The 16,823-nt window shown below is 42.1% G+C and overlaps 1 protein-coding gene across 11 annotated transcripts in view; it reads left to right on the forward strand.

Annotated features, from left to right (window-relative positions):
• Positions 1 to 16,823, forward strand: part of Med12l (mediator complex subunit 12L) — a 340,622-nt gene that overhangs the window by 88,749 nt on the left and 235,050 nt on the right. For all 11 annotated transcript variants that reach the window (XM_036191125.1, XM_036191135.1, XM_036191130.1 and 8 more), the window contains 3 exons: positions 7,403 to 7,534; positions 11,292 to 11,418; positions 16,591 to 16,805. In XM_036191125.1, coding sequence (XP_036047018.1) covers positions 7,403 to 7,534; positions 11,292 to 11,418; positions 16,591 to 16,805 — 474 coding nt within the window. The remainder of the gene's footprint in view (positions 1 to 7,402; positions 7,535 to 11,291; positions 11,419 to 16,590; positions 16,806 to 16,823) is intronic.

A 16,823-nucleotide genomic window follows, 5' to 3' on the forward strand; every position in this document is an offset into this window, starting at 1 on the left:
ATTTTAAAACGGCAAACCAACCAGATGTCTTGGGTCCCAGGCTGGCTTGGGACCCAAACAGATTCACCTCTTTCTCCAGAGATGTGGTGTATGGTCATCTGGCTGGGAATTCAGTCATGTATATTGTTCTGATTACATGTCTGAATTTGTGCCAGGGCTTGACCCCATCATTTGCCACACCTTCTCCTGCCCTTACCTGTCTGTGCTGTAGTTGACTTTGTACTCCCCTACCCACCATTTTTATGTGCCCATTTGCTTGTGTGTATTTAAAAGCTAATTGGTGAATGCTGTAAAAGTTTGGAATTTTACCAGTGTGAAAATCTAACCATTGCTGCCTCCAAAGACAAATCCTCATCCCTGAACATTGCTGTCATTTCTTTATTGAAGACAGATGATTTTACCCATGAGCTTTCTGTATGCACTATTGTCTGCATGTGAAGCCACCCCACTTTTCTTTGATTTATTTCATGACCCAAGTCACTGCCAGTTCTTGAGGCAGGGAGCAGCAGGAACATCACTTGGGTAGCATACCCCACTGATGCCTGGAGCACACATTTCTGTTAATATTTAAGATTTTTGTCCATATCTGTATTCCCAGAGACTGAATTATTGAAACAAATTGTATGAACATTTTAAAGATTGTGTGGATATAATAGAAATAATATCCAAAAGAACATTAATGATCTCTCTTCCTAATGTTTTTATATTCAGTGCTTAGAAGAGGACTTCACAATAAAAATGTGTTCAATAAATATTAAATGAATAAACAAGCAGTTGAAATGCAGGGTCCACCTTTTTCTAACCCTTGTATAAACTCATTAGTTTTGAAAAAGGTTCTCTATAACCTAAGCTGGCATTGTATTTGATAACATCATCCTGCATGGCACTATATACAGATTATGTTGTTAAGGAAGTTTTCCAGTTTTAAAACTTTTACTGTAGGTTTCTTATATTTACTATTCAAATACGAGTGTGCTGCCTCGGTAGTTATCTGAACGATAACTGCGTTCTCTACCTTTTATGTACTTGTGTAAAACTATTTTCCATTACTTTTTGGTTGGTGCTATAACAACAGGTCTTTAGAAATTTGGTTGTAGAATAACTTAATACATTCTTAGAGTCTCTCTGGTCAGCAAGGATCACTGAGCCTGATTATAGAGAGGAAGCCAGCTCTGGAGAACTACAGGGTCAACCAGCAGTGCAGCAGGAGACTGGGTTAGCCAAGGCATGCATAGAGTACTCCTTTATAGTTAGTATGTAGGTTTTAGAGCAAGTTGAAACCCAGCATTCTGGCCTGAATAGTGGCATAGGTTTTTTAAACTAACAGAATGAACTTGGTTTCCATGATCTGGAATGTGCTTCAGTTGATTCCAGCTGCTTGTAGATAGCAAGTAGAGATGGGGATACCTTGTGTCCAGTCATGGGTAATTTAGACTTTGGTAGTTTGGAGTAGTTCTGGGCTCAGCAGTGGATTTGGGCCTTTATTCCTCATCATAGCTTGAGCAGTAACTGTTTTCAGGCTCTGTAATTGTGAAATGAGTTCTCACATGAATAGGGCAGAATACAATGTCTGGTACACAGCAGTCATGAGAGTAGGCCCAAAGTTTGTGGTCGAGTGTTTGGTTTTTCTTGTATTTGGATAGGGCTTTCTTGTCTGTTACATTTATTGTTCCTTATCAGAAAGCCTGTAATTTTCCTTCATGGCCCAGTTTCATCCTTTTTTCAAGTAGAAAGAATACTTTTCTTTTGTACTATAAAAGTACAAAATGAGACTGTAATTCTTCCATCTAGATAAAAACACTCTGAATATTGAGACTATCAAAATGTATATTTCTTAGTCATGTCCTCCACTGAACCTTTCCAGGACTGTTCCCTCACTGAGCTCTGCTCACCTCTGGGCTCAGCTTCTTACTAACATTGCCTTCTCATCTCTAGAGGATGACTTCTTCCTTTCACAGCATCTAACCTTTTGTACACACACTGCAGGCACTGGGACCGGGCTTGCTTTCTCCCTGTCTTCCAAGCCTTTTGTGTATTGTTTGTGTACATTGTTCACTGTGCTTCAGAGTGTTGTCTCCTGGCTTAGTTGCTCTTCCCTTGCTGTAAGAAGACACTAAAACCAAAGAAATTTACAGAAAAGTTACTTGGGGCCTATAGTTTCAGATGGTGAGTCCATGACCATTATAGTGAGGAGTGTGGCAGCAGGCAGGCAAATTTGGCATTGGAACAGTTGCTGAGAGCTTACGACTTGAGACACAACCATAATGCTGAGAGAGGGAAAGAGCTAACTAGGAATAGCATAGGCTTATGGAACCTCAAAGCCCACCTCCAGTGACATGCCTCCAACAATAAGGCCACACCCCCTAATCCTTCCCAAATAGTTGTATGTAGTGGGTAGCCATCCCAGCATTGGCCTGGAAGTTCCAATCCCCATTGAGGCTTCAATAATGGTCACGCCCACAAGGCTGGGCTGAGGGAGGAAGGGGAAGACCCAGGATTGAGAGGAGAGGTCTCTCTTGGTTCTGGGACCCTGGATGCTGGAGGTGGACCAAGCAGAGTTCTCCAGAGAACACTGCAGGACTGCGCCATACCTTTGCCAGACCTTACAACCTATCCCTTCATTTTTAAGTTACCCCACAATATAAACCTCCCTTTTTTTTTTTGATTTTTTTTTTTTATTATGTGTTTTAATTTTATACATCAGCCATGGGTTCCCCTTTCCTTCCCCCTCCCGCCCCCACCCCCACCCTTCCCCCAGCCCCTCCCCTCCATTCCTATGTCCTCCAGGACCAAGACACCCCTGGGGATTCATTTAAACCTGGTAGATTCAGTACAGGCAGGTCCTGTCCCCTCCTTCCAGGCTGAGCATGTGTCCCTGTGTAAGCCCAAGGTTCCAAACAGCCAGCTCATGCACTAAGGACAGATCCTGCTCCCACAGCCTGGGTATCTCCCAAACAGATCAAGCTATTCAATTGTCTCATTTATCCAGAGGGCCTGATCTAGCTAGGGGCTCCACAGCCGTTGGTTCATAATTCATGTGCTTTCTTTCGATTGGCTATTTGTCCCTGTGATTTTTGCAATCTTGGATTCAACAATTCAAGCTCTTGCAGACCCTCCTCTTTCTTGACAGTTAGACACCTGGAGCTCCACCTGGGGCCTGGCTGAGGATCTCTGCATCCACTTCCATCAGTTATTGGATGAGAGTTCCAAGACGACTGTTAGGGTGTTTAGTCATCTGATCACCAGACTAGGTCAGATCAGGCTTTCTCTCGACCATTGCCAGCAGTCTACAGAGGATATATCATTGTGGATTTCTGGGGACCTCTCGAGCACTCTGCCTATTCCTGTTCTCATGTGGTCTTCATTTATCATGGTCTGTTATTCCTCATTCTCCTTTTCTGTTCTTGATCCAGCTGGGATCTCCTGCTCCCCTAAGCTTTCTTTCCCTCAAATCTTGCCCTTCATTACTCCCACTGTTGTCCAGGTTGTTCATGTAGATCTCATCCATTTCTCTGTCATTGGGTGATCCCTGGGTCTTTCCTAGGGTCCCTTTTTCTAGGTAGCCTCCCTGGAGTTGTGTAGCAGTCTAGTCATCTTTGTTTTACATCCAATATCCTCCTATGAGTGAGTACATACCATGTTTGTCCTTCTGAGTCTGGGTTACCTCACTGAGGATGATTTTTTCTATATCCATCCATTTGCCTGCAAACCTCATGATGTCATTGTTTTTCTCTGCTGAGTAGTACTCCATTGTGTATATGTACCATATTTTCTTTATCCATTCTTCAGTTGAAGGGCATCTAGGTTGTTTCCAGGTTCTGGCTATTACAAACAATGCTGGTATGAACATAGCTGAGCAAATGCCCTTGTGGTGTGATTGAGCATCCCCAAGAGTGCTATAGCTGGGTCTTGGGGGAGATGGATTCCCAATTGTCTAAGGAAGCGCCATATTGATTTCCAAAGTAGCTATACAAGCTTGCATTCCCACCAGCACTGGAGGAGAGTTCCCCTTGCTTCACATCCTCTCCAGCATAAGCAGTCTTCTGTGTTTTTGATCTTAGCCATTCTGACAGGTGTAAGGTGGTATCTCAGAGTGGTTTTGATTTGCATTTCCCAGATAATTAGGGATATTGAGCATTTCCTTAAATGTCTTTCAGCCATTTGAACTTCCTCTGTGGAGAATTCTCCATTTAGTTCTATAGCCCATTTCTTAATTGGACTGTTGGGCATTTTGATGTCTAATTTCTTGAGTTCTTTATATATTCTGGATTTCAGCCCTCTGTCAGATGTGTGGTTGGTGAAGACCTTTTCCCATTCTGTAGGCTGTCACTTTGTCTTGTTGACTGTGTCCTTTGCTCTACAAAAGCTTCTCCGTTTCAACAGGTCCCATTGATTCATTGTTTCTCTCAGTGTCTGTGCTACTGGTGTTATATTTAGAAAGTGATCTCCAGTGCCAATGTGTTCAAGAGTAGTTCCTACTTTCTCTTCTATCAGGTTCAGAGTAACTGGATTTATGTTGAGGTCTTTGATCCACTTGGACTTAAGTTTCGTGCATGGTGACAGATATGGATCTATTTGCAGCCTTCTACACATTGACGTCCAGTTATGCCAGCACCATTTGTTGAAGATGCTTTCTCTATTCCATTGTACATTTTTGGCTTCTATGTCAAAAATTATATGTTCATAGGTGTGCCGGTTAATGTCAGGGTCTTCAATTCGATTCCATTGGTCCACATGTTGGTTTTTATGCCAGTACCAAGCTGTTTTTATTATGGTAGCTCTATAGTAGAGCTTGAGGTCGGGGATCGTGATGCCTCCAGAAGTTGTTTTATTGTACAGGATTCTTTTGGCTATCCTGGGTTTTTGATAAACCTCCCTTTTAACTACGTGGAGTGGCCTTAATAGTTTTACCAATAGTTGTACCAACTGGGGACCAAGAATTTAGACATGTGAGCACATGGGGAAGGGGCATTCTCTACATCTACACTGCGTCTTTGTTCATAGATGTATTCCCAAGAGATGGTGGCTTGTAAAGGTGCTGTTTGCTGAGAAGGGAATGTGGTTTTGTGACTCCACTGTTGTAGTTCATTCAGTGGAGCTGAATGATTCTCACTTAGTTGAGATGTTATGGAACCCACACAGGGTGCGCTATGTACTGTAGCATACCTCAGTTAGATGTAAAATCATGTATGGTGAGGACAACAGCTAAAGGAAGTTGAACTGCCAGGCCTGAGGCTGCCAGCAGTAAAGTACTTGGGTTTTGTTGTAAGTATGTGTTTATCTGATCTTGAAGATGTAAAGCAAATACCTAAAAATGTGAACATAATGCACTTTACTGATGGGATTAAAAATGCTGCTCTCAGTTTTCTATTAGTGCAATAGTTTAATTTCTTTCATATTTTGAATCCAAACTTGGTGCTTCAGGACTTGCCCTGCTTTTGCATTACATTGATTTCAGCCAGAAAAATCTTCACAATGCCTTCTAAAATTTAAATGCCATGATCAAAATTTATTTTACTTATTTCCCTTGTTTTATTTTTTAAAATTTAAAAGATTTATCTATTTAATTTTATGTGTATGAATATTTATGTGCCAGCATATATGTCTGTGCACCACATGGATGCTGATTCCCATATTGGTCAGGATCCCATGGAACTGTAATTATGGATGGTTATGAACCACCATGGAGATACTGGAAATTGAACCCAGGCTCTCTGTAAGAACAAGTACTCTTAACCACTGAGCCATCTCTCCAGCCCATCCCTTGTTTAAGGAGTCCCAGAACTCCTTTTAAAATGTCTACCACGATAATACCACACATATGTAGAGAAATTTAAAAACATTGGATAAAAGTCTTAGAACATTTTTTAATTTTAAAAATGCCTGAGACTGGATAGGTTACAGGCCTAGGGGAACACCTATCATGTTATTTTGCTAAATGAACAAAGCAATAAAATGGCTCCTAATCACATATTGCTGTACTCACACATGAGTGTATCGCTCAGCCCAAATCAGAGAAACTTCCTGTGTAGATGGGTAATAACAGAAACCCACAACTGGACAATGTGTAGAGAGTGAGAGACTTTGAGCAATCAGTCCTAAATGGAATGGCTCCATCAAAGCTCTCATTTTAAATCTCAGGGATCCGTGTGGAAGAAGAGACAAAGATTGTAAGAGCCAGAGGTGGTGGATGACTTCAGAGAAACAACGTCTTCCAGGCGTAACAGGGTCGCACGTAGGCACTCATAGAAATAATGGCAGCATGTATTTGAGCCAGGTTCAAGCCAGACAAACTCCTAGCACTGAAAAGGGAAATGGACACAAACTCCTACCTCTAACCAAGAAGCTTTTTGCAAATGATACCTGCTAGGAAAGGGAAATAAGATTTTCCAGATGGACTGTCAGAACAAATTGATTTTTAGGGTTTGAATGGATTGCTAGTGTTGACAGCTCCTCATCCATTTTTATTCTGGAATCCTTATACGTATCAGGGTCCACAAGCCTCAGTTTATGTGTGTAACTATGCTTCCTGGGATTGTGCTCATAACTATATCATAACCGTACTTGAGCTCATGAATTCTGAAGTGTTAAGAGTGTCCAGCATGGTATTTAACTTCTAATACTGTGATCATCTACTTTGTCTAGCATAATGTTTATACTCCTGAGAAATACCACAGTCTCAGAGCCAGAATGTTGCTGTGGTGGCACGGACGCTGTGAAGCAAAGGAACGGCATAGAAGCCTGATCTTTCTTCTGCCACCCCTCAACCCCACCAGCTATGTTCCATGTCCCTTGGGTCCCTGAAGCCCTCTCATCCTTAGTCACTAGAGTCTGTCCCTGGACTGATACATTTCCGCATATAGCCACGGCACCTGGCTGACCAGGTCTGCTTTCAGGTTTTGGATCTTTGGATGCTTGGCTTTCCCTCTTCATGGTTGCTGTTTATGGTGGGATGAGCCACACATGCATCATCAGTATTCTAGCCTCCCCCTGGTTTGTTTCTTCTCCTAGTTTCTCACTGGTCATTTGATAAAGAAGCCAGATAGGAATACACGACAATCAAATCCTAGTCCTCATTGTGCCCACCTAACAGTAGAGTGACGTATGTGGACTTTGTAACAACTGCTCTTGGAGTTCAGTAGTCGTTTCCCTTCATGAGTTCGAAACTCAATACTAGAGCGCCAAGGCTTCTTTAAGGAAATTATGGCTCTCTTGGAATTATTACACATTCCGGTGAATTTTGCGTGATTCCTTTCTTTCTAACTGAGGTTTTCCTTTCCTATTTAAGTTAAGATGTTTTGAAAGCATCTGCTGGTAAAACTTGGGGACAAAGCTTTAAGGTTGAGGACGTCCTTTGCTTGCTTCATTGTGATATGGTTGGTACATTTCTCTTGGTCATTAGGTTGCCCCCAATGATGAAGCTGTGGTGACATTGTTATGTGAATGGGCCGTGAGCTGCAAACGATCTGGCAAGCACAGGGCCATGGCTGTGGCGAAACTCTTGGAGAAAAGGCAAGCAGAGATTGAGGCAGAGGTAGGTCCAGTTTTCTCTCTGCTTATGCATGATGTAGTTTAAAGTACTACGCTGAGGAGGGATATCCTGACTCTTACCTGTATTAGCTTTCTTTGTCTTGAGAAAGGAGTGTGTGTGTGGGGGGGAATATGTCATCTTTTCAAGACTCATAGGATCTAAGTAGACACTGACAACAATTAGTGTTCTAGAATAATTAAGAACTGTACCTTTTAAAATTAAAATGTGACATCTGATAAGAACAAAGAAACACAAAATGACGCTGAGATTCAGAAAACACCAATAAACACATGTAAACTTGTATACAATGTAAACCAACTTTATAACACTTTGAAGCTACAGAATGTGTTAGGAGACTTAGAAATATTTTTAGAGACAGGATTATGAGACCACAGATATCAATTTGAATTATTTTTAAGATTATGATTTGGTTCTAGATAGAATCAATAAAGTCCCAGACATATAAAATGAAAACTATAGCCAACATTTGTCAGTATTAGCTACTATTAAGGGGAATTTTCCAAGTGATTTTCCCTTCCTTCCTTCCTTCCTTCCTTCCTTCCTTCCTTCCTTCCTTCCTTCCTTCCTTCCTTCCTCTTTCTTCCTTTGTTTCTTTCTTTTTTTTTTTTTTTTTCTAGACAAGGTTTCTCTGTGTAGCCCTGGCTGTCCTTGAACTTGCTCTGTAGACTAGGCTGGCCTCAACCTCAAAGTTCTATCCTCCGCTACCTCCACAGTGCTGGGATTAAATGTGTGTGCCACCACAGCCAGATGAAGTGAGCATTCTTAATATAAATTTTAGCCCAGTGGCCACAGGGAATGTGTGTGATCTGTTGAGACCCTTGGCCTGGCCTCCCCTTGATGATTTCTGGTCTTCCATGCTGATCTGCTTCTCCTCTGTTCTCCCTCTTCCTCTACACAGATCCCAGAGTGAGCTTTTAGAAGTGTAAATGTTCCTCCTTCCTAAGGTGGACAGAGCTTTCTAAGACCTACAGAATTTCCTGTTGCTTGCCCTACCCACCTTTCCTATAACATCTGGTACCCATTGTCCTCTGGGTCCCATGTTCTTGCCCTGATCTTGGTTGTCTGTCCTCTCACCCTATACAACTTATTTTTATAAAACAAACTACTTTTATTTGGTGCCTTTTCTCTGGCTGTCCCTTTTGGGTGGCAAATTCTGCTCTTGAACATTTTCACGTCCAGTGTGTCTCTGTAGAGCACTCCCATTTCATTAAGTGTCTTCCTGTGGTAACATGGAAAGTCTGCCATCACCGTATGATCATATCCACTCCTAGCAACTCTTACCCACATCACTGTTTTGCTTTGTTTTCATCATTGCAGCCCAAGTGAAGGTAGATGATGTGCCTGTGTGTAATATCTGCCCTCCTGTGTCAGAATGTGAGCTTGACAACAGTGGCCTTGCCCATCCTGGTCAGGATTCTGTGTCCGGCCTCTCAAGTTGTGGTGTGAATGGATGAACATCCACCTGGCTGTCCATAAGGCTGCTTGTAACTTCCTGTGAAGTTATGGGAAATGAAATGGGAAAAACACTCTGACAGATGTCTTCTCTCCTATTGGCAGAGCTGTGGTCATCAAAAACAAAAGATGACATTGTTGACATTGGGAATGGAAGACACTGTTAAGGTGTGAACAAATGACCTTGGTACAGAGTGTAAACAGGAAGAACCTTTCACTGCTATCTTCCGTGTATTATAGACAGACTAGCCTATACTAACTGTAGTGACTAACTGGACCTTAGGCTATCTTATGCTAACTGTAGTGACTAACTGGACCTTAGGCTCTGCTATACTAACTGTAGTGACTAACTGGACCTTAGGCTCTGCTATGCTAACTGTAGTGACAAACTGGACCTTAGGCTCTGCTATGCTAACTGTAGTGACTAACTGGACCTTAGGCTATCTTATACTAACTGTAGTGACTAACTGGACCTTAGGCTCTGCTATACTAACTGTAGTGACTAACTGGACCTTAGGCTCTGCTATGCTAACTGTAGTGACTAACTGGACCTTAGGCTCTGCTATGCTAACTGTAGTGACTAACTGGACCTTAGGCTCTGCTATGCTAACTGTAGTGACAAACTGGACCTTAGGCTATCTATGCTAACTGTAGTGACTAACTGGACCTTAGGCTCTGCTATGCTAACTGTAGTGACTAACTGGACCTTAGGCTAACTTATGCTAACTGTAGTGACTAACTGGACCTTAGGCTATCTTATGCTAACTGTAGTGACTAACTGGACCTTAGGCTATCTATACTAACTGTAGTGACTAACTGGACCTTAGGCTATCTTATGCTAACTGTAGTGACTAACTGGACCTTAGGCTATCTTATGCTAACTGTAGTGACTAACTGGACCTTAGGCTATCTTATGCTAACTGTAGTGACTAACTGGACCTTAGGCTATCTTATGCTAACTGTAGTGACTAACTGGACCTTAGGCTATCTTATGCTAACTGTAGTGACTAACTGGACCTTAGGCTATCTATGCTAACTGTAGTGACTAACTGGACCTTCCCAATTTGAGACTCATTTCTCACTTATTTGTGGCTCTTTCTAGGTTGTTTCTTATTCTTTTCTTTTCTTTTTTTAAGGTTTTTTGAGACATGGTTTCTCTGTGTAGCTTTGTGCCTTTTCTGGAGCTCACTTGGTAGCCCAGGCTGGCCTTGAACTCAGGGAGATCCACCTGGCTCTGCCTCCCGAGTGCTGCGATTAAAGGTGTGCGCCACCACCGCCCCGCTCTTATTCTTTTCTATACCACTTTACTCTTCTCTCTGTGTTTTGTATTGCATTCATATGTATACACATGTGTATCATTCTGAAGAGGTTCACAGAGAGCTTACTCAACAGTTTCAAAGTTGATATAAACCAAACATGTATATATATCTAAGCATGCCTTTAGAGATGGCTAAGATAATTGATTTCTATTGTTATTGGAGTCATTAACAGTTGACCTTTGAAAATAGAGAATAGACTAAATAGTATTTTAATATAATATTTTTAATAACCCAATTAAAGACTAAAAGATCAAAATGGGAAAGGTCAAAGAAATATTAAAAAGAATAGAAATGATGATTCTGATTACATCTAAATAGTTTAATCTCCTGCTTAGTAAATTCTGTAGTAAATAGCAATGGAGAAAAAAAAAAAACAAAAAACAAAACTTCCAGCTGTATTTCATGAGCCACAGAGAGTCAGTCACTCCTAGGGAATGTTTTTGTTGAAATGTCGTAAGTAAGCAAAAGAATGTTTTTTGTAAGTATTGTTGGCTTCTTTAGTTGACACTTCCTAACACACATTCTAGATGCATCTTCCTGACAGAAACACAACATAGATTAATCCGTCATAACTGTGTCAGAGAGCCCAGCAAAAACATGTTTAGACATGAACTTAAACCGTGTCCGGCAGTTTTGAATAGGAGTAGGGAATATATTTCAATTGTACTCTCTTATATATTCAGTGGGGGTTCTGTTAACATGCAGAGTTTACTGTACAGTCCAGAGCAGATATGGCAGTTTACATAGATCACATTCTTCAGGATGTTCTTGGAATCAGCTGAACTGTAATGGAGAGGTTTCCTCTATTAGAAATTCCATCACTGTGACATGCGTGCTTCAGATAGTGCTGAAATTTCAGTCACTCATTTGTTCAAGAGTTCAGATGTTCGTAAATGCTGGCAAATCACCACCTGTTGTAACTGCATGCACGCTCTGACTCACTGTCCTGGTTTCTTTTTAACTTGCAGAGATGTGGCGAATCAGAAGTCCTAGATGAGAAAGAGTCTATTTCTTCAGCCTCTCTTACTGGATCTAGTTTGCCTGTTTTCCAGAACGTTTTGCTAAGATTTTTAGATACACAGGCTCCATCACTGTGTAAGTAAAGAAGGCTTTTTGCTTTTAAATGAGGGACTTCCTCTCTCATCTCCTCTCCCCTCCCCTCCCTTTCTCTCCCCTCCCTTCCTCCCTTCCTTCCTCCTCGCCTTTATCAGGTGAGCCTTCTGTTCTTTGCATCTTATCTAAAGTTCTTTGCACAGAATATAATCTGTTTTACTAAGAAAATATAATATATTTTTTTCTTTGTGTAAGTTTAGTCATTTTAAAATCAGTGAAGTCTCTCTCCCTCCCTCTCCCTCTCACCTAAACAGAGGAATTCAGGTCCAATGATAATTAGGTGTGCACTGTGAAGATAATATTTTGCTTTTGGAGCTGCTTTCTACTCTTCTGATTTTCTCTTACATTTAAGAAGGGAGGAGAATAAAACCACAGTACTTTATCATAACCTTGCAGCCTACATGGCTTTACCATTCTCCTTGGGACGTTTTCATCACCTTAAGCTGATGTCCTCCTACTCTGTTGTTGGGAAGTTGAGAGTTGGTGGAATTAACAACCACCTAGACGGGTACTAAGGGTGGAAAGTTTTTGAAAAGGTATTGTGTGAGTAGGATTAGCTTGCTCACCATTATTCTGAGATTTGCAAATGAGAACACCACATAACAGAGGATCTTCAGGAAGGTATAGAGGAATACAAGAGTGGCAGAGTGAGGAGTGATAGGTACAGGAGGGAAGGGAGACATTTGTGGAAAAGAGGTCAAATTACAAAATAAATACACATTATTATGGCTGTCTTGAGGTGGGGCCTTGTTTTGGCTGATCTTTGGGACAAGGCAAGGCTTTCCTTGAATTATCTGGAGGCCTTATGGCCTTGGGCAGTGGTTCTCAATTCTGTGACCCTTTACTACAGTTCCTCTTATGGTGACCCCCAACCATAAAATTATTTTGTTGCTACTTCATAACTGTAATTTTTCTACTGTTATAAATAATAATGTAAATGTCATATTTGCAAGGCCCAAAGGTGTCTTGAACCACAGGTTGAGGACCACTGGCCTTGAGGAAAGCAAGTATTGGGGCCATCCAGATGGTTTGAATGTAAGTAAGAAACAGGAAGGTGAGAGGGTAGGTGATACCCTGATAGCAGAAAGCCAGGCACAAGAGTTGGCAGCTATAAATTATCTTGGGCCATCTGGGAGGTTCACATTTGGTCCAAACTTGCTGCCTCCACCCATTTCAGTTGTCTTTGGGGAGAATGTGTTCTATCCTCTGTCTCTTCTGGGTCACATTTTTTTTTTGTCTGAGAGACCCGTTCAGTTTCCCTGAGAAGAGGCTGCTTGTCACTGAGTGTGAGAGGAGACACTTAGTACAACGTTCAGGGAACAGAGCACAGAGGCTTTTGAATGAGTGTGGGTTGTTTTTTTTTGTTTTTTTTTTTTTGATTGGTGTTTATGAAAATGATGTTGCCGGGAATTTGGCTTTGCAGATTTAGCCATACAGTTTTCTAAGCTTATCCAAAAGGTATGAGATAAAGCTTTTTAGACTGTGGTGAAAAAAGGATTATTTTCACTGGAGGGCACAGTCCATCATGGTGGGGAAGTCTAGGTGCTTGAGGTGGCTGGTCATCCTGCACCCACACTCAGGAGCCAGAGGGCAAAGCTTGATGGTGGTTACTCACTTTCTTTCTATTCAGTCTATTTAGCCAAATGCATTGATGCTACCCACATTTAGGGGCTTCCCACTTCATCACAATCTGGAAACTCCCCCACAGACATGCACAGAACATTTTTTTCCATGATGATGCTAAAGCTTATCCAGTTTATAGTCAAGACTAGCCATAATAGGACACCCCTCCCACCCCTGTCTCCTTAGCATTTAAACTGTTATTAAGTCTTATTTGAAATAGTGCACATTTGTACCCCAAAGGTGCAACCCTCTTAGTGTATTTGAAGATAGTCACAAACTGTTTTAGCAGTAAAAGAGAAAACAGTCTGGCCATGCTTTGGCTTGCATTATGAAGTACACAGTCATTTATTTTTCAGGAATCAGTATCATTAAACTTGAAATTGACTTAGTTTGCAGTATATGATTTCTATGACAAGAAGTCCACCATACAGTACAGGGCCATGTTAGAAAAATGTATCTTTGTAAATATCTTCCTTCTTGGTATTTAGACTTCATTGCAAAACTAGTGCATGAAGAGAAAGAATCCAGAATTTTTGTGTATGGTTTCTCTTCTCTGGCAATAAATGTTTACCTTCCATTAAAAAACAAAAACAAAAAACAACTTGAAATTGTGTTTAGCAAACAGGGTCCACATTTTTCAGTTATAACTGCACACTATTCTGCCTGTCAGGCCTAGAGAGAAGGCACTCACTGTTCCACAGAGGATCCAGGCTCAGTTCCCAATACTCTTTAAGGGAAACTGGTAACCATCTGCAACTCCAGCTCCAGGGCGTTCTACACCCTCTTATTACCTCTGAGGGCACTAGCACACAAATAAACTTGGGGCACATGCATACACATTCCTACAAAGAAAGTCACCTGCCTATTAGTGCTTTACAGATGTTAGTGCCTCAGTAAATGTTTGAATAAAACTTAAAAAAAATAGAACTTACTAATTTTTTCTTTGACAATTTTATACATGTATATAACAAATTCTGGTTGCACTCATTGACTTAGCTAGGGTTTCAATTGTTGTAACAAAACAACATGACCAAAAAGTAAGTTGAGGAGGAAAGGGTTTATTCAGTTATACTTCCACATCACTGGAAGTTCATCATCCAAGGAAGTCAGGGCAGGAACTCAAGCAGGACAGGAAGCCGGAAGCAGGAACTGATGCAGAGGCCATGGAGGAGTGCTGCTTACTGGCTTGCTCTTCATGGCTTGCTCAGTCCACTTTCTTATAGAACCCAGGGCCACCAGCCCAGGGATAGCCCCACCCACAACGGGCCAGGCCCTCCCCCATTGACCACTAATGCCTTACAGCTGGCTTAATATTTTTTTTGAACTGAGGATTGAACCCAGGGCTGAGCTAAATCCCCAACCCCATTAAAATTTTTTTATTCTTCTCTTAAACATTACATCCTAACCTCAGTTTCCATTCCCTCCACTCTTCCCAGTCCCCACCACCACCTCCTCTCTACCCAAGATCCACTCCTCCTCTTTTTTCCTTAGCAAAATAGCAGGCCTCCTAGGGATAGCAACAGAATTAGTTATAACAAATTACAACAAGACTAGACACACACCCTCATTTCAAGGCTGGAGGAGGCAACCCAGTAGGAGGAAAAGCATCCCAAGCACAGGCAAAAGATTCAGAGATGCTCACCACTCCCCCTGTTAGGAGTCCCACGAGAACACAAAGCTACACAACTGTCATGTATGTGCAGAGGACCTAGCTCAGACCCACACAGGGTCTGTGATTGCTGCTCCAAGTCTCTGTGAGCCCCTATGAACCCTGCTCAGTTGATTTTGTGGGCTGTGGTCTTATGGTATCTTCAACTCCTCTGGCTCCTACAGTCCTTCCTCCCCCTCTACTATGGGTTCCCCTGGCTCTGCCTAGTATTTGGCTGTAGATCTCTGCATCTGCTCCCATCAGTTGCTGGATGATGCCTTTCTGATGACAGTTGGGATAGGCTTTGATCTCTGAATAGAGGAGGTTATCATTAGGAATAATGTCATTTTGTTTGTTTTGTTTGGGGCCAGTCATGTTTGTTCCTATCCTGGGTCTCTGGGCTGTCCAGCCTCTGGTTTCTGGTCATCCAGGCAGTGCCATGCATGGGCCCCCTCTTGTGATATGGGCCTCAATTTGGACCAGTCCTTGGCTGGCCACTCGCACAGTTCTGCACCACCAGCACCCCAGCACATCTTGCAGGCAGGGTAGAGATTGTGGGTCAAAGGTTTTGTGGCTGGTTTGATGTCCTAGTCCCATTGCTGAGAGCCTTGCCTGGTTATAGAAGACATCCAGCTTGGGCTCCATTATTCCCCATTTGTTGTAGAATATTATTTTAAGGTGTGTTACTTTTGTTTATGTTGCATTTGTTTAACTCTGTGAAGCTGTGTTACTGTGCCTGTCTAAAACACCTGATGCTCTCATAAAGAACTGAATGGCCAATAGCAAGGCAGGAGAAAGGATAGGTGGGACTGGCAAGCAGAGGAATACATAGAAGGATAAATCTGTGAGGAAAATAAGTAGTTAGAGAAGGAGGAGGACTCCATGCATGGGCTAGCCACCCTGCTACACAAACAGCAACAGAGTAAGAAAGAAAGGTATACAAAAACAGAGACCAGGAAAAGCCCAGAGGCAAAAGATAGATGGGATAATTTAAGTTAAGGAAAGTTGACTAGAAACAAGCCAAGCTAAGGCTCATCATTTATAATTAAGAATAAGCCTCTGTGTGTGATTCATTGGGAGCTGGGTGGCATGCCCCCTAACAACAACACCGTTACTTGGAGACTTCACTAGGGTCACTCTGATAGATTCCAGGGAATTTCCACTGCACTAGGTTTCTACATGGCCCCCCAATGCCCAGTTGTCTTTCCCAGTACTCCCTTCTTCTTCTCTCCACCTAATCCCTTCTGTTCCCACTCCATCCCCCAGTCCACCCACAAAAATCTCTTCTATTCCCCCTTCCCAGGGAGATCCATGTGTCCCCCCTGAGCCTTCCTTGTTACTTAGCCTGTGTGGGTCTGTGGATTGTAGCATGGTTATACTTTTACTTAACAGATAATATCTACTTATGATTGAGTACGTTTGCCTTTCTGGGTCTGGGTTACCTCACTCAGGTTGATTTTTTTTTTTTTTCTAATTCCACCCATTTGCCTGCCAATTTCATGATGTCATTTTTTTAATAGCCAAGTAATACTCTACTGTGCAGATGTCCCCCATTTTCTCTAGCCATCTTTAGGTTTAGGTTGTTTTTAGTTTCTTACAGCTGGATCTTATGGAGGCATTTCCTCAAGTGAGTCCCCTTCCTTTCTGATGACCCTTGCCTGTGTTAAGTTGACATAAAACCACCCAGTGCACACATCTACTCCCCTTCCTATATCTACCACCCCTGCCAGCTTTTGTACTACTTTTCTAAAGAAACACCAAATATGAAAGGATAAGAGACAGTGAAAATGCTCTGAAACCTTGCATTTTTTCCTTTTCCTTTTCCCTTCTTTTTCTTTTTTTTGCCTGGTCAAAGACTTTGATTGAATTTGTTTCTCACCTAGCGGACCCAAACAGTGAATGCGAGAAGGTGGAATTTGTGAACTTGGTGCTGCTCTTCTGCGAGTTTATCCGCCACGACGTCTTCTCCCATGATGCGTACATGTGCACCCTCATCTCCAGAGGAGATTTGTCAGTCACTGCCTCTGCTGGGCTGCGGTCGCCAGCAGGAGAGAATGCAGATGAACACTATTCTAAGGACCACGATATGAAGATGGAGGTAAACCCCTGGGGGTGA

The sequence above is a fragment of the Onychomys torridus genome, chromosome 6 (assembly GCF_903995425.1).
Source record: "Onychomys torridus chromosome 6, mOncTor1.1, whole genome shotgun sequence".
Classification (NCBI taxonomy): domain Eukaryota; kingdom Metazoa; phylum Chordata; class Mammalia; order Rodentia; family Cricetidae; genus Onychomys; species Onychomys torridus.